Genomic DNA, 24,918 nt, shown 5'->3' with positions numbered 1-24,918 from the left:
AATCGATTTTACCCAGGGACACTGGGAACATCACATATGCGTTTGGATAGTGTTCAGCAAATCATAAGATACACCAAGTTCGATGCATGTCGGGTGGCTCAGGGTTCAGTCCGTCCAAAATAAGATAATTCATTGTAACTTCTGTATAGGATATCAGCTGGAGGAGAAACATTACCACAATGTCTTCGCTCGTCGGGTTTTACTTTCGCGCTCATGCTGTATCAATATGTACACTGTACCAATGTCCATTGTCCAATAAAATTACCAATATCCGCATTAACTAAATCTTTATCGTAAAGATTAAACGAGACACTTTGAAGCTTATTTTACGGATTATTGCCGGATGTTACTCAAAGAGTAACATCCGCCTGGTTACTCGGAAATCAATTTCACTTCTTGCTACAGTGATGTTTTGCCGTACAAAACTACGAGCTGGTACGAGCGTGATTACGGACACTCGTACAAGTGATCTTATAAAATCACCGGAGGATACACCACTGAACCAAATCTCAAAAGCAGCATATGGTAATTATTGAAATAAATACATATTTCCATAACAATACTCCTGCTATCAAAGAGCTGACAATGCAAATGAATACGTGCAGTCACATACCAGAGGCGCGGTTGCCCTATTACACGCATACATACTCACATAGTGCATAAACGCCTTATTACAGAAACGATATGCGGTAATGGTATATGTCAACCTATCACGCAGAAAGCGGCACTGATAACAAAGTAATCACTTGTAAACGGTAACAATAACTAATGCCTTTCGCTATGAAACAAGGATGATTTTTCCTTACTGTACCAACATAAATGACATAGTTTACAAATGGAATACAGCCGTCATATACAGCGGTGCAGGAAGCAAAGCAGCTGACATTCTTTATAAAAACAGTCACTTCTAACCACAAACACCAGGGCAGCGCTGGTGGGTTAAAAGCTATCAGGGGCAGGACACCTTGCGAGAGGTCGAGGCAGCCATCAAGCTACCAAGGTACGAATCAAGGTTCATTGCAACAATCTCACATCACTTGGAACTTTGGAAGGGAATTCACATTTCTTCATACGAAGTCACATCAGCAGTCCCCAGAATCGCCGCCGGATGAAGCACAATGGAGGCACCGGTCAGCATAACAACGCTTGTCCCCTCAGCCCCGGGTGTAAAACGTATCACCAAACACGAGTTCTGGATCAAGTGGCGAGGAGGGTTGGGGAATGGGGAGGGGAGAGGGGGTTGGAGATTACTGCGCATTGGGCAACTGTCTCCTGAAGAGCCGCTGCCGGGTGCCCACGCGCTCCTCTTTCATCACGTGATCGCACAACAAGACGCAGAACAGACCCGCGCGGACACACACGAATCATTTCTCCCATCGGCAGCGCCAGACCTCCAGACGCAATCACCGTGGGTGCGTGCGGCGGAAAGGTCAAAGTGCAGCTGGAAGAGACACGGACCGGGAAGGACTGCGGAGTGTGGTTGCTGGAAAATAAAAAAATAAACGTAAAACGATGCATACGATTGAACCATACTATCGATACCAGTCGCCACGAGGTCAACACTTAATTATCACCGAAATGCAACATGGGTCCCTGCTCCTTTAACAAAGACGCCCTGTCCCATCTTCACAGAAGGGTGTTATTTCCACGAACGTCACTTCACATTTCTTGGAGCGCTCAGTTCCGTTCTAGAGAATAGTCTCGTCGGAACCGCACGGAACGAGCCGCTGTCCCGATAATCAATCATTCATCACACTGCTGGGACCCGGGAGCTCCAGCGCACATAATCAATCTCTCATATCGCCGGCATCCGCGAGAAACCGGTCACTCTGTAAAAAAGCAATCACCTATCACCTCTCGCAAAGTATTCTGCGAGACTCCATCGCAGTTTATAACTGGACTCGGAAAGACCATACCGACACTAAACAAATGGTCTTGAGTCACCAGCGGACGCGTGCCCACCTTTTTTACGCGAGCCCACCTTAATGTGAGCGTGCGATCTCGGAGAAGAATCGCAGCAGGTCATCGATGGTGAACTCGAGTGTGATCATGGCGCCTGGGTAGCAGCGCTGGATCATCTCCTCTATCGACTTGTACTGCATGATGAACTCCTCCTGCATCGCTCGCCACACCACCTGTAAAGAGAGGCGGGGTCAGAGGTCAGAGGTGGGGTCAGAGGCGGGGTCAGAGGAGGGCAGAGGTCAGAGGCGGGGTCAGAGGTCAAAGACAGGGGAGGGGTGAGAGGAAAAGGAGACTGAGCGCAGTGGAGAGGGAAAGGACGACAGACACGCTAGGGATTAGAGAGGAATGAAAAGTGTATATTTTGCACAGTTGCTTACCACTGCACTAATTAAATTGCAATTCCTCATTCTTTACCGTTTGTGAGTCTGAAACATTTGCGGCAGAAAATACCGAGTAAAGCTGCAAAACCAGACAGCCCACAGCGTTTCCAAATAAAAACGTCCTGTCCCATATGTGTCACACAAAGATCCCATCCAATACACTTCTGAAACCCGGGACAAAGAGCCAACTACTGTGGGCGTCACCCCATCCCTCCCCCCCCCGTCACCGTACTCTACAGGCGGCTCCGTCGGCACAACAGCCACGCGAAGCACGCGCAAAATAGCTCACTGACACGCTCGGAGCGGCGGGCAGGCGACGTCTGGTGTTACGTTAGGGCACCTCTCTTTCCGTCAAGAGCAGTCGCAGGAACGGCGTCAGAGATAGCCTAGAGCTGCGTTAAGTCATCTACTATATTGCTTCATCATCAGTGAGAAAATGGAGCTAAGTCAGGGTATCGAATGCTCCGTTAGGACATTGCTCCCTGCCCCAGGGCCAGTCAGGTCATCTGACTATGCGTCGCAGCACCTGACGCTGCATCTTGGAACCTATGTATGTCTTCGTAAAATGTCTAGTGCTGCGTCGGGATATCTGACGCTGCGTCAGGTTATATGGCGCTGCGTCAGGTTGCATGACGCTGCGTCAGGTTATATAGCGCTGCGTCAGATGCCGCCAGTGATCTCAGCTCCACGGCTCGAGTCTGTCCGTCCATCTGACAGGTCGCGCCGCGCCCCGACAGCAATCTGGCGGCGTCTGACAGGCAGACAGGAAGGACGGAGACGGTACGGCGACGGAACTGGAGCGCGACGTCCTCCCACAGAACAGCGCAGGACAGCTGGTCAACAGCTGTGGAACCGCATACACGGAAAAGTGAGCGGCTGTTCTGAGCCTGAAATACGTATAGGAGTTGGTAGGCTGCTTTTTATGTTGCGGACGCCGAGGACGATATTTTTGTAGGTATGGGGGTTGTAATTTGCGATGTGAGGTTTGGAATAAAAAGGTCTTTGCGACAATATATTAAAGGAATATTACTATCTCCACACCTTTGTCATTTATTTACTTAAAATGCCAATGTCATTTTTATAAAAATGTATTAATAAAGAAGCAATTTGTGTACATTCGTCAATGCGAACGCCATTTCACAGCCCCGCGAATCATAGCCATTTCACAGCCCCGCGAATCATACGACGAACGCGGGACATACTGACATCGACGATTTTCCCCGGTCCGGGCTCCATTCTCGCCCACAAACGTTTGTTATTCAATTTCAGCCGGCCGGTGTGTCCCAGGTGGTAAACAGCTCCGATCGCGCGACTGATAAACTTCCACCTGCCGCTTCGCTGCCAATGGCAACAAACGCGGCCCCAGCAGCGACCGCCATGAGACCTGGCCCACCGCAGGTGCCATCAGTGGTCCAGCCCCAGCTTTACATGGGTCAAGTGTCACCGCTACTACTGCTGTCGTAGAAACGAACCATGTTGCCATCAAATGCAATGTCGTCATTCGTCGCTTCAAAGCAAGAGGGCATCGGTCGATTTCATGGCGTGTTGGAGATTGTCTTTCTTATGCGCACTGCCTAGCTTCTCAAAGCTGAGCTTCAAAGCCTTTTGAAGATTCTCTGTCTCATGAGTCATGAGCAACACGAGCTTCTCAATCCCACTCATTCCTCAGCAAAGCTGGTTAGTATCACCCTCACCCAAACATCCCTACTGTTGACGGCGATGCTCGGATGGCCAGCGCGCAACACCGGGTCCGACTAGCTCCGCCGCGGTGGCCAGTCGGCCGGCCAAGTCGCGTGCCCGACACCCCCCCCCCCCTTTCCCCTGGGGGGGGGGGGGCAGCTCTGACGGAACGCCAGCGTTCAGAGGCGCTGATGACTGGGGCGGGCCGGTCGACTGACTTGGCACGGGCCGTGACAATATTTACCTCAAACGTCATTACGCATGGCATTGACAACAGTTGACGGAGGCTAGCTAATGGCAGTTTAGAAACGAGGCTAATGTGTATACATTCACGGCGTTTGCATGACATTTTTTACATTCACGAATGTTTAATGAATGCAACAAATATGCCACCAAACATCTAATGATGATACATCCTACTGCTGATTATGTGTTTTTTTTTCAACCACTGAACCAATCTAGCTCGAAGAGCCATATGCGAGCTTTAGTCACACTGCCTGAAAGGATATTAAGCGGGGAAAAGTCGGAAACAAATAACGTAAATCTAGAATCTACCGACACAAAGTTCATTTTCTCCCGCCAGTTATCATCAGCGTCACCGCCCACCGACCGCCTCTGATGTCCAATTCATCGCCAACTTGTTTGAAGTCATTTCCCTTCGACCTTTTCCGCGGGGAACCTATCCAAACTAGCCATCCCACGTCTGCCCAAATCACGAGTATCACGTCACGAGTGATCAGCGCCTCTCGGGCTCTTGAAAGCCTCCCCTGGAAGCCCCCTGACCTACGGCAAGACAGGGGACATTAGCAACGAGCGGAGGGGACCTCTACGTCAGCTGCGCCGACTGGTAGATGTATGTAACAAAAAAAAAAAAAAAAACAGCCAAGGCGCCGGGCAGGTCACCGCCATGAGACGGGGGGGGGGGGGGGGCAGATATTACTGGATGCACGACATGCCCCATTTCGATCAGAGTCGCATGGTCAGATATACGGACAACGAACGTAATTAGACAGATAATCAGCGCAAATCGATGTGCAACGGAAAAGGTATTGGTAGAACTTTGGTAGAACTTTGGTAGAACTTAACTGGTAGACGACATTGGTAGAACAATAATGGGAGGGGGTGAAGCGTGAATCATTTTGGAGGAAATTGTGATCTACACAGATAAGTGCACAAAATGGTCTTGTCGATGGTCATGTCAAATGTTTCGCGTAGTACAGCGGCAGCGGGACCAAACAGACAGACAGATGGCCAACCAATCACCAAGCCAGACGGCCAGCTGACCTGAGCGAAACAGACTGACATGCGCCGGGGCGAATCGAAGCGCACTGACACGGACTGGGGAGGAGCGAAGCGATTCAGGGCGGAGCGGACCTGTGACGAAGACGGTCTCGCCTGTCGTCGGCAGAGGCGGTGTCCGGTTGACATTGGCCGACGCGCGGTTGGCTAACGTTCAGAGTGTTTTCCCAGAACCGAGAGACTCGGAGCTCAGATGTGAACAGGATGTGACGGCGACCGAGCGACGGTACAAGAGTCCCAAGTCGGGGTAGGGAGCGGCATCATACTTTTTAAGAAAAAACGGATGAAGATTTCAAGATTTGTTACACTTACTACCGATGAAAATTTAACTTTATTATTTGATACACTGTCACATCATACCGAATATCACCGATGTCCATATAAGGATGGACTCAGTTTAAATATCAACATAATAAAATGGGACAAACCCGAGTCTTCCGAGTCCGAGACCAATCCGAGTGAGACGAAAGTTTTTTATTACGTAGGGGTCTGATCCCGCAAAACCCGCTTCTTTGTCGTCCCTTTGCTACCGTTCCAGAACCGCTTTGATTGAAAACACCGCACGAGCGCACGACCAATCATTCAGCTACATCGGACGCCGCTGTCTTATCGAGACCAGCAAAGCAGATTTTACATTTAGACCAGCAGTCATTGCACTATCAACAATGACATTCTAAACGGACTTCAATCAATGTTACTCGATGTACCGCGTAGAGAGCATCGTGAAAGCACTTCTAAGTGTCCACAAACAGGCAGGCGACTCAGCCTGCCTAGCGCGAGTGCACACAATCCTCAAGTGCCGCATACTTGAGAACAGATAGCTTGATGCGGCCGAAAAGTGGGATATCAGTCATTTGTGAGTGGTGCAATGAATCAAATTAGTACAAATCTGTGCAGGAGGGCAGATTATAACAATCGTGCTCGATAAACAAAAGTATGAGCCAAACTTATTAATGCGCTCCATTTGTCCTTTATAACAGTCGTCCTATAATCTTCAACCTACACTAAACGCGTAAATCATATTCGCAACAGCAGTTGCCTCGTTAAGAAAAGAGTCAGCAGAAAATATTCGAGCATTATGCCCTTAGGCGCCTTGTCATATGCATTATGCACACTATGGATTTCATTTATTCATCAAACTTTTCAAATCAATAACGCCCTTACATGTGCCATTACCTGGAACCCGGGACCCGCTGTGCCGCCCCTGTCTATCTAAAACAAGGACACGTTTATCACCCACCATTACCGGACTTTACCGGAGCCAGTGGCTCCGGGCACATTAATACGATATACGATGGTGTGGTCATGTAGCCATAAAGCGCGCTGCCCAGCCCTCAGGCCATTAGCGCTGCAGCTGACTAAGTCCATATACCGTACTTTGCCACCGGACTGGCATATTATAACGTTAGAGGAAACAGATCAGGCTTAACCCTATTCCTGGCGGGGGGGGGGGGGCCTCAGGAGCCCCCCCTGAGGTTTTTTGGCTATTTCTCCCAAACGCGTTGAGCTAGGAAGCTCAAATTTTCTGACTTTTCCTAAAAGGCTTCTACGCAACATGTCTGAAAATTTTGAGTTGATCTGACCTCAGGTCAGGTCACCAGAGGCGGTTTGGTGACCCTACCTCAGAAAAGTTTGCAATCACGCCAGAGCTAGAGTTTTTGACCGATCAATTTCTTCTCTTCAGGCTTTAGTTAGGGTACCAGTATGTGCAATTTTTTATATCTCGGAATTTTGATATCGGTGACCTAAGGTCAGGTCAGTTTCGCGACCTCCCCATTATAAGTCAATGGGGGAAAAATCAACTCCCTATTTTTACCACTAAAACGGGTCGGAATGGCCCCATATACCATACATGACTTCATATACGATCAACCTTCACTACCTTGAGGTCTGTTTTGCTGTTGGGCAGCTGTGAGGTCATGTGACGTCATCAAAGGTCACCAAAGGCTTTTGGCCAATAACTCCGTACAGGAACAAGATACAGACGCGTGGATGGTCTCATTGTGTTCAGCTCGTCAAGACGCATCGAATGATATACATGATGACCTCGAGGTCACGTGACCTGAGGTCAACCTTTGACCTTGACCTTTCGAGGTCAACATCGATGCGGATTGACGAGAGGATCACGATGATGCCCTTAGTTTGTTCCTATCTTGGCTAATTCCAAAGTTATTCGAGAAAAACTCTCCATATCTAGCGCCGCCATTTTGACTTTTTCGACCCCTGTGACGTCATCTTTGACCTGACCTGAAAATGACCTGATTAAAAATTGTAGATCTTGACCGTGCGTATCCGATGCCGTTTACCGTTTGTCGCTGCGATGTGTAGTTTTTGAGATCTGAAGGGGGGCCGAATCGGCCCCCCCCCCGCCAGTTTCTTGTCCCGGCGGAGCCCGCCAGGAATAGGGTTAAAGCCATTAGTGAACATTCAGTGATAGCGAAAATGGAGGCTTTTGCAAATCATGCCAAACGTCAAATAAAACACGGTACCACTCTCATACTTTGCTGTATCATCAACAGTAGAACCATTCAAGCTAAAAATAATAATACAAAACACAAACCACTAGCCTTTGTCAATCAGAAGTCACCATTGACTCTCACCTGAAGCAGGTTCTCCTCTTCACAGAGGTGTTTCTCCACCTTCTTGTACAGCGTGTCCAGCCCCTTCTTCACCTCCTTCCCCGGGTACTCCTTGATGACTTTCCGCAGCTCCTGCTTGCTGAAGGCGTGCTGGTAGCCCATCTCGGCCTCGCGCACCCCCTGCGCCACCTTGGACTGCACGCCGCCGAAAAATTGCTGTGGGAACAGAGGAAACACGGCACGGTGAGTAGAGGTGCACATTCGTAAACCGCAACGAAGCGATACCAGAGAGGAAATGTTGCAGATTCGGACACAAGACAAGAATATATCTGTGCGGGACAAGAATATCGCTATAGATACTCATTGTTCACTGCATATAGAACAAAGAAGTCGACGTGCTTTGTTAGAAATGCATGAGAAAGTTTCGTGAGTCCGTATTACGAATCAGCACCAAAGTTGTTATAAAATGATAAAAGACCGGACTAGGAACTAGGCAGCGGAGCATAAGAACACCAACAATGAAAGGAAACAACACCCTTAAATAAATAAGACCTCGCGATTCTGGCAGAGCAAGAAACATCCTGGCATCTGGCCTGTGGCCAAAGGGGCTGCGACGCCCGTGATCCATATCAACCACGTTGCCAGAATAATTGACACCATGTTCTGCGATATGTGGAACACCAGCTCTACTAACATTTTCCCTAAAGGAAAACAGCTCATGATCGGGTCCCCGAAGCGGCGACACTCGAGTCCCTCTGATCTCCAGCTGGGGAAGCTTGTTTGCACAACTTTCTCAGTTTCCATCAACACAAGTCAGCCTAAACGCACCCCGTATACAAGCTAGCCGTAAACACAAACACACAAACACAAGCGAACTCCCATACGCAGAAGCACACACCCATAGACATAGGCACGGGGATGAGTCTGCTACCGAAAATGTCACGGACACTACCGGAAACCAATCTCGGCCCGCACACGCTCTCCGGTGTGACGGCATCAAATGTGACAGGCTAATGACGTCATTTACCCGGCGGGTGTTTTCTGAGAACACACCGACGCGTCGGCCCGGGGAGAGGCGTCTGGCCCTCTCAATCATCACGGCTGGGGAGGTGGAAGGGCGGGGTGGAGGCTGAATAATACGGCCCACCTTACAACAATCAATGACTAATATGACCTTAGTCAATGACTAATGGGCATGACTAATAGTCACCCCGGCAGTCAGGAGCCCACACAGCGCTCGGGGGAGGCGTTTCAATGTCCAGCTCAGCTGTTTCCAAGAAATACGCGGTCATGGGGAACTGCAATGCATTGCTAGTTTGCGCATTTATTACGGTTGGGAAGATTTGACAGCTATCATGGATCAATCACAACTTGACATAGCGTGGTTACAACCACATCATTTTGTTTGACTTCGAATGATTTGATTCGGCCCGATGCCAGCGGCATGTGAGCATCTAACTAGTCAATGCCGATGACTGATGACTCGACGGCGCATTCATGACAGCGACATCAATCACTGCAAATCACACCAAATAAAAAATCTGGATCGGAAGCTATTGCGCCGCACCGTAGGATACCTCCCGATATAGAACCCAACTCATTGACCTAAATCGGGCTTCGTGGCAGCCTCCGAACAAATGAACCAATCGGAACCACGCACGTGTTCGAAACGAACCAATCAGAAGCCACGGTCGGCCTGCGGCATGGACAAATTAAATTGGCGGTGCAAACAACTCTTGTCACGAGTTATGCGGCTTCCCAATGGAGAAAATTAGCTTTGCAAAATGAGCAGAGCGGAGAACGGAGGCGGTATTGCGTCTCGTGAAATGACGCCATGTTGGCTGCGCAATGGGGATCGGCACAATACGCCACTGAAAAGATCGCCGAATTAGGTAATCTCTGGATGAAATACAGTCAGAGCAGAAAGGGTGAAAAGACTTTAGACGCGCAATACAATGAACGGGCCGGAAATTTCTAGAAGAGACTATTGTGACGAAATGATCAAATAATGAAACATGAAACGATGACGCGTAATTGACAAATTACTATTTAATCAGAAGTTTTGATGCAGGATGAAAAGCATCGTAACAAAAAAAAAAACTTGTTACCGGTACAATACATTGAGAAACAAACCTGAGACAACATGGGTTTGGTGGAATAAATAAAAGCCAATCAAATACGGTTTACAATAGTTTACAATAGAGTATACAGCCGTCAGACGAGCTGTTGTATGGAGAAGAAATGAAAGAAAAAACTTCTTTATTTCAAGAAATAATTGTTGCAGGACTGAACTTCAAACCACTATTTATATCAACTTCGGGATTCTCGGTTCGTTTCCGAGCCATTTTATTGTTTGCTCTGTCGGAAGGCTACCAGCCGCCAGATGTGTGTGCTGTGGCACAGACCCCTCCCCTCGGGGTGACCCGCTTGGGAGCCTCTCGGTCTCTGCGGGCTTTGTTTGCGTCGGTGTGGTGCCGGAGGGAGGGCGTCATTGTTGCTGCATCAGTAACTTTTCGGATATTTTTCAGGATTACAGCATTGCATCCCAGCGAGCGACAAACTAAAAGAGGATTGAGAGGCCAGAAGCTGATTAAGTTTCGGACTTGTGATGTTTTGGTTTTTATCCTTCCGACCTAATACCAAAGCAATGAGAAAACTAAAATTGAGGTGCAGCGACAACAAAATGCCGTTTTAATCGTTACTAGCGCCGAAAAGGAGACCAAAATATAGCCGAGCCTGAGCGCCTACACCATCTAACCAAAATTACACACAAGACACAAAACTCCGCTCCCCTACTCACATTAAGTTTGATGAGTGGCTGCCCGAAGTATCTCGTCACGTACGCCTTGAGCGCCTCATTATACTTCTGTTTCACCTCGCGCTTCTCACTCTCCAGTCCGGCCAGTTTGAGGCGCATCAGGAGCGCGTGCAGGTGGTGGAAGTTCTCCATCTGCACCACCTCCAGCGGCGTCTTCTGGTGCTGCTGACCGGTGACGGAGACCTGGTCGATGACGGCGCGGATCAGCCGGCCGTACCATCGGTCCAGGTCGGCCCGCCGGCTCGACTCACGGAACACAGACTCGGCGATGGCGGCCAGCTCCTGAGGAAGGAATGGGTGAGATTTTAGACGTCAGCTCCTGGGGGAGAGGGTCAGAGGTCAGCTCCTGGGAGAGCAAGGGTTACAGATCGGCTCCTGTTGAAGGCCGGTGCAAGCGACTTTAACGAGCGTCATTTGAGCGAACATCATTTGAGCGAGTTTTTTCAGTGACTGACAGTTCAGCGATTTTCGATTAGAGCGATTATCACTTCCTTGCAACATCACTGCTTTTCGCCAGGACCGTTCTTTTACTGCTCTGTGTGTCTGCATTAAATGTCTCATGTCTTCCTCTCTCTCCCCTCCCCTCTCACCTGAAAGTTGGAGACAAACGGCAGGACGCCGCACTTGGACCGCTTGGGCGGCGGACAGGCGTGTACCGAGTCGATCTGCGCCCGCATCAGCCTGTCCAGGTTCTGTTTACTGGCCACCAGCGCGGCGGCCAGGGTCTGGTGCAGGAACGAGCCCGAGTCCTGCGTGCTGCTCACGTGCTCCGACAGACGCACCAGGATGTGCATCACGCAGCTGAAAAAAAAACAGAGGGATGAGAGTCGTGGTAAGTACAATAACGAAGCACATCAGTTCACTTCTGCATCGCCGCCATTGAAAATCGAGTTAAACCACATAAAAGGCGTTATTTTGAACCTGGATCGCCTTCTAAACTAAACAAACGCGCAACAAATCTAATACGGTGCAAGCAATCTGTAGAGTTCAAGGCAATTACGCTAAACAATTACACAGGCTAAATATGTTTTGCAAGTAGTGTCGCACTCATTATGAAAGCTCATTTGGACATTTATGATGACCATAACTTGGAGATAAGCGGACACTCTAGCGAAGCACCCTCACTGTTATATTCACGTTAATTGCTACTAACACCACGCTCTTACGAGCCCACAAATAACATTCACAATGGTTCCCGCGGTTCATAAACTGCAGTTGAATGCCACGAATAATTTTCGAGGAAATTTAAAGAGGCATCAGACCTATGTGGAGTAGACCCATCCATACGAGCGTGGCCCTCAGCGCGACACATGGCCAGTACTTGTCACTAAGGTGCGCCGTTTATCTAAGTTTTGCTAAGACACGACTCTTTTGCTTGTTCAATGGTCAGTAGTCTCAACCAAACGACAAGTCGCATGCATTTATCCTGGCAAAGCAGTAACCAAGTTGAAACACCGGAAAATTCGGTTACCACAGCCCTGTCGAAGGATCAGAGTGCGTTGACTCAATAAGTCATTCCAGCGGGCAACGCCAAAGATGAGCATTAAGTTCAGCATCAGCATTGGAATCATGATTAATTGGCGTTTAACAGAGCTTCGAGCGCATGGTGATACGCAGCCATCCATATGCGCGTACCTATTTGAAAAATTATTAACAGCGTTCGGTCAACATTCATCTCGATTGATGGTCGAGCTTGCGTTATCAGTCCGGAACCAGCCAGCGCTCTATAGCCGTTTCTGGTGCTGATTTGAAATTTACAGCGCACTTAGTCAGCCACAAATAGCCAGCCGGGAGCCAGTCCAGAAGCTATCAGTCTTGGTTGGATCTCATTCTAGTTAGCTCCTTAGCTGTTGTCGCCTATGTGAACCACCATCAAACTAAGAACCAGGGAGGTCAGAGCACCAAGCTCTGTCCCCTTCGCGTGCCTGCTAAAACCGGCGCTTCTGCTGAATATGACAGTGACAGCCACGACTGAGCATTTCCTATTCGCGACAACCTGTCATATTTTGAGCCGCAATAAGATCCAAACGGACAGTTGACGGGTGGCCGCAGGAAATGACGCCCAATATGTTGCCTGGAAACAAGTCTCATTTACAGGCAGCAGAATGGAACACCGCCGCATCGCAACAGAACTCGGTAGGAGCTGTTACTGCACTGTCAACACCACTTCACTCAAACGGAACGACACTGTCGGTAATATATCAAAATGTCACCGCAAACGGGCATGAATAAAAGCTTTGGACACATGGAATGGGGGCTCAACTGACATGTAATGGTCTGTTACACGCTGAATGGCAGAGTAAAAGAGGGGAAGTATAGCTATCGACATGACCATAAAATGGCGCCGCTTAGTCAACATTGGAAGGAATACGTGCAACCCCATGGATGCCCGTGCTTCAGCTCTACGCGAAGTGGTTATCGACAAGTCTACGCCAAAATTCCATCTGAAGAATAGGTAGCCTAGATGCATTGATAACACTGATAAAATGTTACCCCTGGCGCTGAAAACCTAGAGCTCATCCCTTCCAAAAGAGCACAACAGTAACTTGCAATATCGCGCAGGACAGCTCAGAACAACATTAACGCTTGCACTGCGGCAGTCGGCGTCAGACTCCCTCGCCAAATGTCAGTTACAGCTGACGCACTACCGACATCCAGGCCGAAAACGGCCACCAGCGAGTCTGCACAGGAGGGGGGAGTTGAGTTGCCGAGCTAACTTCCAGAGAGAGTCCAGTTATAACTGCTTCGCTCCACAGTGTCTCATGGTCGCCGGAGCGGCCGGGACGTTTGTGGAAATACCTCAGTGTATTTGAAGATGGACCTACCATAGGATAAAACCTATGCTAGGTCCGGAGAGAAAAGTTGGTAGCAGAGAAGGAGGTTTGAAGACGCAAAGTGGGCTGTACATAATCCTGCAATTAATGCTATGTGAACGGTTTAGTGAGCACTTATTACGTCCAATTAATTGCAGGTCATTATCGCCTTCCATCGTCGCAGCCTTGTAATTTCTCGCATCCGAACATTAAGATCATATTAACAGACGCCAAGTAGCTGAAAAAGCACCTGTTACCCCTAGTCAGCAGAACATCCGAGCCAAGACGAGCTCGACATCAGCTCAGCAAGTGCTGACGCAAGGGTCAGCGCTGCCAACTGAGCAACAGCCGCATCGTAAAGCCGCCGAGAGCAAGATAAAAAGCGCCAAGGAGTGGCCATTTTCGCGACGGGGCGTATCCGTTGCATCCTGATGACATCTTCCAGGAAGAGAGGCAAAACGCTGCAGTGGCGCCCTGCATCGATGCGAAGAAAGCTGCTGGCGGCCGGATGAATTGATTGATTGATGGTAGTCTGATTATCGCCAGCGAACATCAAAACGTCGACGAGTCGTCTCCGACACCTCATCGGAGCGTTAATTGAGAGGCACTAGAGCTGCAACTTTAAACAGGCGCAGAACCGGCAGTCGGCAGTTGTTTGGATGAGTGCGCGATGGATGTAAACGGCCAAATGTGACGACCGTGCTACGTTGATAAGACATGGTTTCCGGGAAAGAAGACATGAGCTCATTGTTAAGGACCATTCGTAGGTTTAATAGTGTCGACAGTAGTATTAAAACTGCAACACTATTTAATTTTTATTTGATTTTAAGCGGTTCACCCCGGCCGCTGTCATTTTACCATCCCGGCAGCAGGGATATCGATAAAATACTGAAACCTTCGGCAGCAGAAACGGGTTGATATTCCAACGTCAAAACTTTTCGCCATTGATTAGGCAGCTTGATTGAATATTCGTAGACAATTTTCTGGTAGCACGGACAATATTAACGCTACAATGGCTGTTTTATATGATATTTTATGTTTAACTGAACCTCACTTATCCCAACCACTTATGTGAATAAGGTATAGAACAGCACAAAACGGCGGCAGCACCCATACAAACTTTTCTAGAATGATCCCATAACAAAACACTTAACAAGAGTCTGGCGATAACCTAGCCCTCATAACGACATTACGCGACAAAACGTAGTAATGTTGGATCAATGAAATAGTCTGAGACGGGGTGAGCGGTGGTTCTATCAAACTCCTACTTCTGTCGCTCAATAAACAGTCGAATCTCGGACCTGCAGGGCGCAATCTTTTTATGCCATTCATAATTCATGACACTTGGTAACATTTAGTAATACCAGTGTTAGCAAATGCGTAGAAGAGTCAACGAAACCATTCCCGAGACCGTCAATATACGATGAACTGAAATGTGTAAAACACAATTTTGCATTTAAGTCGTTTTCTGCAGCTGAACTTAAACCAGTGCTGCCACACCCATTCCAAGGACATTTATCAGATAGGACCCCAGCTCAGCATTGAAATCCATGCGTCTACAGGTCTGTTTGAGCCCAAAATAGCTCCGTAAATATACACCAACTAGTCGGCTGGCTTCATCCAAAGGCAGCGAGCACTTGTGCGGCAAAGGCTGAATCCATCGTCGTCTCGTAATTTGTCGCATGAATGCTCGGCCGGCGTCGCTGCGTCACAAAGATAGCTGCTCGCGGGGCCGGACCGGCTCCCAAGAAGATTTTCTATGTATTTTAAGCCGGCGATAAAAGCCGCCTGGCATTTCAGCGGCCAAAGGTTTTGTGCGTACGGTTCCGGAGCAAAACCTGACATTTGAATTTCACAATTTAAGATTGACGTGGGATATCCAACTATATCACAAACTACCTCCAGCTGACACACCAGTGCCAGACAGACTGAGTAACGCGAAATGATTACGGCCAATGACCCCATGGAGAGTCAAGCATGATTCATGAGTCAATTATGCTGTGAAGCTGAAACTCAAAATAGAACTCAAGAGACAGCTTTGACGAATTGGCGACATTTGGATCAGAAAAGTTTTCAGAAGTAGACAATAAAGTGATTCATTCAGCTTTACTGCAAGTTCCGAAATATAAACGAATGACGTTGCTTTTGCTCAATATTGAGTGAAGTTTTCTTCAACGATAAACAGGTGTAATATTATGAAATATGTAGGTACAAAAAAATAAAAATTCATAAGTGAAGAGATGCCCCCGCCCATCGTCACTCACAAGCTGTCGATCCGCTCGTGCTGGGCCAGGAACGAGTTGAGCTCGGTCTCCAGTGCGCCGAACAGTTCCTTCATCAGCGATCGCACCTCGTCCTGTCGGCCGATCCCCCCTTCAGACAGCGAGTCCAGCTGTGAGGAGTTCTGTGGGCAGCAGGTGGGTTGGGTCAGACTAATGTGTCTCAGTCTAGCTGGGAGGAGTTCTGTGAGTAGCCGACAGGTTGGGTCAGACTAATGTCCAGCTGCGAGGAGTTCTTTGGATGACCGGTGGGTTGGGTCAGACTTATATGTCTCTAGCGGCAGTTCTGTGAGTAGCCGGTGGGTTGTGTCAGACTAATGTGTCACAGTCCAGCTGTGAGGAGTTCTGTGGGTGGCCGGTGGGTTGGGTCAGACTAATGTGTCTCAGTCTAGCTGTGAGGAGTTCTGTGGGTAGCCGGCAGGTTGGATCAGACTAATGTGTCTCAGTCTTAGCTAGGAGGAGTTCTGTGGGTGGCCGACAGGTCGAGTCAGACTATTGTGTCACAGTCCAGCTGCGAGGAGTTCTGTGGGTAGCCGGCAGGTCGGGTCAAACTGTGTCTCAGTCTAGCTGGGAGGAGTTCTGTGGGTAGCCGGTGGGTTGGGTCAAATGAATGTGTCTCAGTCTAGCTGCAAGTAGCTCTGTGGGTAGTCGGCAGGTTGGGTCAGACTATTGTCCAGCTGCCTGGAGCTTTATGGATAGCCGGTGGGTTAGGTCAAACGAATGTGTCTCGGTCCAGCTGAGAGTTCTGTGGGTAGTCGGCAGGTCGGGTCACTGGAACATGTCACAGGTCAGCATGTCTCCACCCGAAGACAGATCAGGCCGGGTCGAGTTGGGTCAAGTCGGGCTCGGGTCAGCACGGTTCGGGTAAGGTCAGCTCAGGTCAAACCGGGCAGGTCGGGTCAAATCGGCTCTGTTCAGGGCACAATAGATTAAGAACAGAGATAACTAGAGTTGGGTCGGGTTGGCCATTTTGCATCACGAGGCATGAAATTCGCGCCATGGGTCTAATGACATATCGAGCATCGCATCAGGTCACACCCGGTCCGGGTACGCCAGGATTATTTGGAGAAGGAAGGCAGTATAATAGCACATTCTCAATATGAATGTCACGTGCTGACGTTTCCGCTGTGCTTGATAAGTCAGTCTCTCGAGTAAAATCTGGGAAAATAAGCTGAAAGGTCACGTGGTAAGGTCAAAAGTGACCTAGCCCCGACGGCTGAGTCAGTTTATATTAACTATTTTGTTTCTCATGAGACAGACAGGTCAGACGTTCCAGACTAGCTTCCGAGAAAAATCCCCGGCGTATTACGTTAATATCAACAGCCTCGGTAAAGGGTGAGCGCCAAGCATCCCGCGCGCTATGAATATCACTTGCTCTCGGTACTGGTCGGGTCAATTACCGACCGGGGAGGGAGGCATTGGCCATTATGTCCCAGTCCAGGGTATTCACCGGCCACCGCCAGAGCCATGGTCCCCGAGAGCCGTATCAGTTCCAGGCTGTAATGCCAGCCATTGATCCGAGGCTCGCCACTGGAATCGGTTCGGGGGTTCGACCAGCGGGTTCTTCGAGTTAGCAGGGTATAGGGGAAATATATAATATTTATGAAGTTAAATTTGTACACTAGTTAATCCCTGACTGGTTCCATATAAGCAAAGAATTAAAATAATTTGTATTTCGTTATTCGATTAAGTCATCGGTCGACATGAACAGTAGGTAACACCACGCAAATGGGGATATAAAAAGCTGTATTACGGATACTGTAACCTGCCCTTTCTTCTACGCATTTCGAGACCTTTCGAGGAAATGAAAAGTTGAATAACCAATTAAAGATCGCTTCAATCAAATTAACCGAATAGAAACTAAGCATCATTGCGACTTCAAGAAGCAGCATTATCAACTCCCCAGCTGACGGACTATTGCTGCAGAACGACCTCAATCAGCTGTCAGCCTGGTCCGTCAGATGGGGACTTACTCTAAATCCAAAAAAGTGCAAATCATTCACGATGACCCTCAAGCGTGCCCCCGTCCAGACCAAATATTTTATAGCCGATGCGGAACTAGAACATGTGAGCGAGATCAGGGACTTAGGGGTGACCCTCGACACCAAATTAACGTTCGCGCCGCATATATCAGACATTGTTCGCAAGGCCAATCGTGCGCTCGGCCTCCTCATTCGTTCTTTTCAAGTCGGCTTCGGCAAGGCAAAATTCAACCGCAGCGCAGTGTTAGCCGCATACTTCTCAAACGTGCGCTCCATTTTAGAATATTGCAGTACGGTCTGGGCGGGGGCGGCAAAGTCCCACGTGGTGCGGGTCGATCGAGTTCAGCACAAATTCCTCATCTGGCTGCTGGCGAACACATCCTCTGGTTCCTTTCCGTCTCTCTCCTACAGCAGCCTATTACTCCATTTTCAAATCCCTTCTCTGGCACAACGCAGGATCCAGCACGATATCCTTTTCCTGAGGAACATCTTTCATGGGAGAATCAGCTCCGCCATCCTTGTGAATGCATTTCCTCTCCATGTGCCACCTCGATCGACCCGCACCAACACTCTTTTTGCTGTGCCCCGCGCTCGTGTGATGGCAGTGCAGTCGGGCATGTATTGCAGGATCCCGAAGGCAATCAACACTTTTTGTCCACCAATCCAGAGGCGGACATATTTAATGACAGTTTACGCGCTTTTAAAACTCGTGTCACCGCATACGTTTTAAACGTGTAGTTTTTTGCTCACCGATCTCACTTTTGTTTTGTTTTACTTCACTTTTATTGTGTTTATTTACTTTTTATGTGTATTCTTAATTTCTCATCATTCTGCTGATGTTTATTATTACCCCCTCGTGCTTCATTTGCACTTTAATATGCATCTTTTGATGATTCTTTTATGCATCATGTATTTTAGCACACCTTTATCTTAATTTTCATTTTATAAAATAGTTGGGAACTGCGAGCTGTGATGCGACAGGTATGATGTTTACAATGTGTCTTATACTGTTTAACTGTTTTTATGTTGACTTCGCCTGTCAGTGGGGCTTGTCCCTGTTGGTGATTCTGGTAAATAAATAAAAATAAAAAATAAATAAATTATTTTCAACATTATTTGAACTGAACGCAGAAGAAACACTAATCCCACGACAAAATGGCAAAACATTTCCATCATTTTCCGTCCGTTTTACCACCAGTCTGCCAATCTGGAATGGAAATTCCGGCCCGACGCCGCCATATCTCAGAGCATTCCCAGTGGGCGCGAATTCAATGATTTCTTGTCAAGCAGCCGTCATCTCAGAGCACTGACGATGTCGGCGATGTCCAAATCGACATAGGAATGTCGCATCGCGACTACTAATTCAAATATGATATCTGACAAATATGAGCCGGCAATTCTGAAGGCGTTAACCCTCGCCGGACCTATTGGTTTTCTACATACGCGCCGGCCGAGGGGGGGGGGGGGGGCGGGTACGACCCCCCCCCCCCTCGCCGTTTCGCCCCTGGTGGAGCTAGCGCGTCGCGGAAAAAACGAGCGTGTGCGCCGTTACGAGACGCAGAGATTGGTACCCGATTTTAAGGTCCTAGGTCAACCGGTGACCTCTGAGGTCAGGTCAAGTGCCCCAGGGTACGGTTCAGTTTTTGGTGAATAACTTCGCGAAAAACGGCCGCAGAGCCGCGATTTTGGCAGCATCGTGTTCGCCTCGCTCAGGCGCGTCGAATGATATACTTTTTGTTCGGGTCAGGTCAACTTAGGGTGTTGACCTCAGGTCAAGGTCAGGTCAGCACCCCAAGGTCACGAAGTTGGTCGAAAGAGGTCATGTCGCATATCATTCGATCCGGCAGGTCTTCCTGAGTCCATTGGTGGCTTTCTCGACTCGCTAGCTCAATTTGATCGGGAGTTATTGACGAAAAACTAATATGACCTTGATGACGTCATAAATGACGTCACGGAAGGTCAACATTGCAAAAGTGACGCATCTAACCTTGCAAGGAGTGAATCAAATCACGATTCTGTGTGCTTGAGATAGTTGGAGATCGTTCCCGGCGCCAGAATAGCAGTTTGAATTTTTCCCCATTGACTTATAATGGTGAGGTCACGAAAATGACCTGACCTCATATGACCTTTAGGAAAAATCCGAGATATACAAATTGTGAGACTCATAATGGATACTAGATCCTGCAAGTTTCATTTCCCTGTGACATCTCCTCTGGCAGTGAGGGCGTTGCGAAGTTGCGACATCTGAAGACCGTGCAGAGGTTCACTTATGACGTCATAGGTCAGTGACCTGACCTGACCCAAAAATGCGGTTGGTGTCAAAAGATGCGGCTTGGATCAAAGGTCAGGTATGCCAAGTTTCAGCTCTCTATCGCCAGCGTGTTCGGAGCTATCGCGAAAAAACCCTATGGGGGGGGGCGGCACCCGCCCCCCCCCCCTCGGCCGGCGAGGGTTAATAAAAACAAGAACCAATGTGACGACAGAAAAAGTACTACATCAAGAAATGTTGTACAATTACATTCCTAGCCATGGTTATAACACGCGTTTGATTTGATCAAAATGCACAGGAACTTCCGGCATGCAGCTTTTTACCCATCCCGACTCAGCCACAATCACACACCACCAACCTGAGACTGTGACATGTCCACGCCGAGCCTGAAGAAGCTGACGCAGAAGTTCTGCTCCTCCAGGCAGGAGGGCTCCAGGCCCTTCAGCAGCTGCTCCAGCACGTCGTCAAACTTGAGTCGGTCGGAGCTGTCCAGCTAGAGAAGAGAGGATACGAGATGGTCAATGGCTAGCCGATGCCGAGCTGAGCCGGATGGGTGATACGGATGATACGTACGGTCAACACTTCTGGGACGGAGTCAGTCAGTATGACGCGATTTAGATCCAGAAACAGACATGGATGCCGCGTTTATAAGGACCGCGTTTGGTGTGAGACGCCGATGGAAGCGAATCCCGCTTACGACGGTGGTCTGGGTGAAAGCTTACCATGCAGACAATGCGGTATGAAAGGGTGTTTATTTCTCACAGTTTGTGTATAAATCTCACAATATCTATAGCTAGCATCGTAGCCCAAGCCAATCAGCACTGTGAGTAGGATCCTGGTGCTGTCTACTGGAAAATTGTTTCCCAGTAAGCCTCTGCGTTTTGTAACAGTCGGCAAAGGTCACCGGCTGATAAGATGGACGTTCGGGTTTTTAGGTGGGTCGCTCGCTCGGAATTCTAAGAAATGTGCGTCTGAAGAAAATAATGCGTTGTTACGAACAAAGAAAATAACACCTCAGTGGACAAATCCCTCATTATTTCCTCTGCTGGAGATGAAACAGCTTAGAGCATGGTAAAAGGCAATGACGCTAGCATCCAAGGATGCCTCATAAGATCGCTTCTGAAGGAATGACACGACAAAGGAGCCTGGTCAGCGTATCGCAAACTAGCCAGAAGGAGCAATGGAACAAAAATGTGATACGTACATTGTGCAAGGACATCCAATGGGGTTGGGAACTCGATTTTTTAAGAATGCATGAAAATGATCAAACTATTTTCACAGAATTTATGGTGCATACCATTGCCTCATAAAATCAATAAGCTGAGAGAAATGGGGGAAGAAAGATAGGAAACTTGTTTTGAAAAGTTCTTGAAAAAAGATGCTCTTGATGCTGTTACGTCACATGTCACCTTCTGCGGTTGACAAATAATGGCGCATCTGGAGCACCACAGATTACATGTTATATCAATGGGTGAAAGATGTTGTTTGCTTCACTCTGCCATTCGCGCTGTTTTTAACTTTAAATTATGCTAAAACATTTACGGATGAAATGTTCAGTGTCAAAAATTGATGTGTCTGCCGTGTACTATATTCCCACTTAACATGAGCGCGTGATAAACATTTTATGTACCTCGAATTTTCAAATGATAAAGATGATGAATCGGAGGATGCTGAAAAGCAAAAGCTCATTCCAATATTTGGACTACTTTACGATTAAAATGTTTACATTCCTGTCATCTTATTGATCATTTATTTGTTCTTTTTTATGAAAATAACTTAAGGCGTTGAGAACCGAGGTAATTTCTATCTCCCGTGCCTTAACCCGCGCCCTGCTGAGGGGGGGGGGTGTTTGAACACCCCCCTTGCGGTTTTTCGCAAATATCTCAAAAACGGCGGCGCGGAGCGCCGCCGTTTTTGGTACACCTTATCATACATCAATTCTACACATGTTGTGAAAATTTCAGACCAAGGTCATTCAAGGTCAGGTCACCAGGTCACTTGAAGTGACCTCACCTCATAAAAAGTTTCAATGTCTGTCATAGCTACACCGAGTGACCGATCGTTTTGAAACTTTCAGCGATTGCTAAGAGCAATAGCATGTACAAAATGTATATCTCAGAATTTTGATATCGATGACCTAAGGTCAGGTCAATTTTGCGACCTCCCCATTATAAGTCAATGGGAGAAAATTGAAATGCGCCTCTTTTGGATGAAAGACATTATAAACACTCCCAAACACCGAATTACAAGTGGTTTAGACACACTGAACATGAAAATGGTGTCCGTGACCCTTGTTTATGCCCTGAGGTCATCTTAGGTCACGAATGGTATCTAACAGTTTTTCGCAAATAACTTTTGATAGAGGCATACTAGACCGATGAAAACGCCTTAGATGTGTTCAGCTCGACGATACGGATCGACTGATGTGCAACATGACCCTTTCCGGTCAGGTCATGACCTTGACCTGAGGTCAAATTTTCAAGTTGACCTTTCAAGGTCAAGTTATAGTTCATTCGATGCGTCTTGACGAGAGGAACACGATGCCGGTAAAAGTAAGCTCGTACAAGGCTTGGGTCAAAAGTTATTGCAGAAAAACTCCGAAAAAATCGACTATTTTTGCAGTTTTTGCCCCCTGCAGGCAAAATAGTTGACGTTAGGTCAAATCTGAGAGAATTACTCAGAAAGGGTGTTATTAGGGCTATCGAATGCGCTTTTCCGCGGCGCTGTAGCTCTATTGGTTCCCGAGTTATGCGTTGGCTTCTTGGAAGTTTTCGACATTCGACCTGGAAATCGGCGAAATTTTGCCTTCAATGACCTCTGGTGACCTGACCTTTGACCTGACCAAAAAATTGACCGAAGTGAATTCGTCATTATTTTTGACGCTCTTTCGAACGCCGCCTTCTGCGTATCGCTACGTGGCCCAGGAGCCGAGTTACAAGGGGGAGTGTTCAAACACCCCCCCCCCCCCCAGCAGGGCGTGGAAATCCAGGACCCCCAGCCGGGCGCGGGTTAACTTACCAGCAACAGCAATCTATCTACGCCCTACGGTGGCAAGGGAGACTGTGAAAGAAGCGTAAGATGGATTCTAAACAATTCTTTTGTGATATACTGAAGGGCAAAGTGCAGAGAAGAGCGTACAAGTCCTGTTTTGTGCCAGGCTGTTGCAGTAGCACTTATGAAACTCCGAAAACGATCTTCGTTCATGTCCCGAACAACATTACCCTGAGGAGATGATCGTCTGCAATAGCAGGAAGAGCTGATGCAAGTGCTTTGAAATCCACTATCAAGTCGGTGCTATTGTTGTAATGATCACTGTGAGGTGAGATATTTTGTGCAAGGGCTGAGTGTAATGCCCAGGAAATGACCTCCATTCGCCCCTTGACCGGTCAGGGTTATAAAATTTGAGTGGATGGCGGTCCGTTTGGGGTTCAGATGTCAATTGTATTTTGTTACTGTCAAACAATACATGTTATGCTGGCAGCGAATGTGTGTAACGTCGTTTTTCGAAACAGAAGTTAGAACTGTAACGGCAGAGTGCTTGCTGGTCTCATCGTAAGTATTGTAAGTGTTGTAAGCAAAAGCATTGTCAATATTGTAAGTATTGTGAGCATTGATGTATGGTAGATATCACCTCACATGATCTCGGCTCAGATAACCCTCTCCGGTGTCCCTGTCAGTAAATGGCACCTGGATCATTACAGATAAGATAATTTGTCATAATTCTTAAAGAATTGGGTGGTTTTGACTCGTTAACTCGAGGTGCAGGTCGCATTTCAATACTTTTCCATAGGCTTGCAATGTAAAGGTCACGACTCTGACCTAACCTCAGGTCACAGATCAAAAATTCTGAGATATACAAACGACACATACTGCAGGTACTGTTTTGAAGACTTGATGAGAGGAAATAACTTCGTGAAAAACTCAAGCTCTGACGTGTTTGCAAACTTTTCTGAGGTGGGGTCAACAAACCCGCTCTGGTTACCTGACCTGACCTGACCCGGCATTTTTTTTTTTTTTTTTGCTGAGATGTGCGCAATGAGCATTTAGGAAAAGTCACCAAATATGAGCTGAATGTCTCGCGACGTTTGGCATTTGTACAAGAAAATCCTGAAAGGTATCCCCGTCCGAAATAGGGTTAATGTGTATATGAAGAGTTGCAGATGCCAAACATACCCAGATCTAAGACTGCAGTTCCCAGCGCCGCTGCAACGTTTTTAAAACAAACATACATAGGACATACAAACATGTTTATTTGCATCTGTTTTGGATAATAGCAACTCATGGCGCCATCACCCGCGATAACTGTTAGGATTTGAGATATATTTTTATTTAGGCCATTAGTTTGGCTGTAATGTTTATTAATTTTAGTTGGGCGGAGTTTGGTAGTTTTTTATTTAACTTGTGGTACCTATGTTGTGCTGATTGCGGGTTGTTCAAACCTTTCAAATGTAAGGACCTTATTGAACTCAACCCTACCCCTACACTACCCTACATACGACTGGACGCTTTCCAAGCCCACAAGCATCACGACGCCGAGATGGAATGTAGCCGAGAAATCACCCTCGCCATCTGCTCTAGAGCTAATCGCGTGGGGCGGCGTCAGGCGTGTGGGGCGCCGCTTAGCCTATGGGGGTGCACTTCTAGTGGATGGGGGACGGGGGTGCACCTGCACCCCTTTCATATGGAAAGTTACTTCCCTGATTACAGCTCCCCGTATTGCACCTAATCAGGGAACGGCCAGCAAACGAAGGAACTATTTCTGGATGACAGGCGAATAACCGCTCACGCAAGGAGCGGAGCTCCGCCCCGTCCAAAGAGGCCAACAAAGCAGAGACGAGGCAGCATCACATCTTCCAT

General features: G+C 47.9%; 1 protein-coding gene across 1 annotated transcript in view; it reads right to left on the bottom strand.

Moving 5' to 3' along the window:
• Positions 1-523: 523 nt before the first annotated feature.
• Positions 524-24,918, bottom strand: part of LOC122365262 (exocyst complex component 1-like) — a 54,504-nt gene continuing 30,109 nt past the window's right edge. Inside the window, exons 10-16 of the mRNA XM_043336302.1 lie at positions 20,420-20,554; positions 15,796-15,935; positions 11,309-11,519; positions 10,701-11,000; positions 7,922-8,116; positions 1,982-2,135; positions 524-1,483 (exon numbers count right to left, since the gene is read on the bottom strand). Coding sequence (XP_043192237.1) covers positions 1,983-2,135; positions 7,922-8,116; positions 10,701-11,000; positions 11,309-11,519; positions 15,796-15,935; positions 20,420-20,554 — 1,134 coding nt within the window. The 3' untranslated portion in view covers positions 524-1,483; position 1,982. The remainder of the gene's footprint in view (positions 1,484-1,981; positions 2,136-7,921; positions 8,117-10,700; positions 11,001-11,308; positions 11,520-15,795; positions 15,936-20,419; positions 20,555-24,918) is intronic.

The sequence above is a fragment of the Amphibalanus amphitrite genome, unplaced genomic scaffold, assembly GCF_019059575.1.
Source record: "Amphibalanus amphitrite isolate SeventyFive unplaced genomic scaffold, NRLGWU_Aamphi_draft 000726F_arrow, whole genome shotgun sequence".
Lineage (NCBI taxonomy): Eukaryota > Metazoa > Arthropoda > Thecostraca > Balanomorpha > Balanidae > Amphibalanus > Amphibalanus amphitrite.
This window is presented reverse-complemented; position numbering and strand designations above follow the sequence as displayed.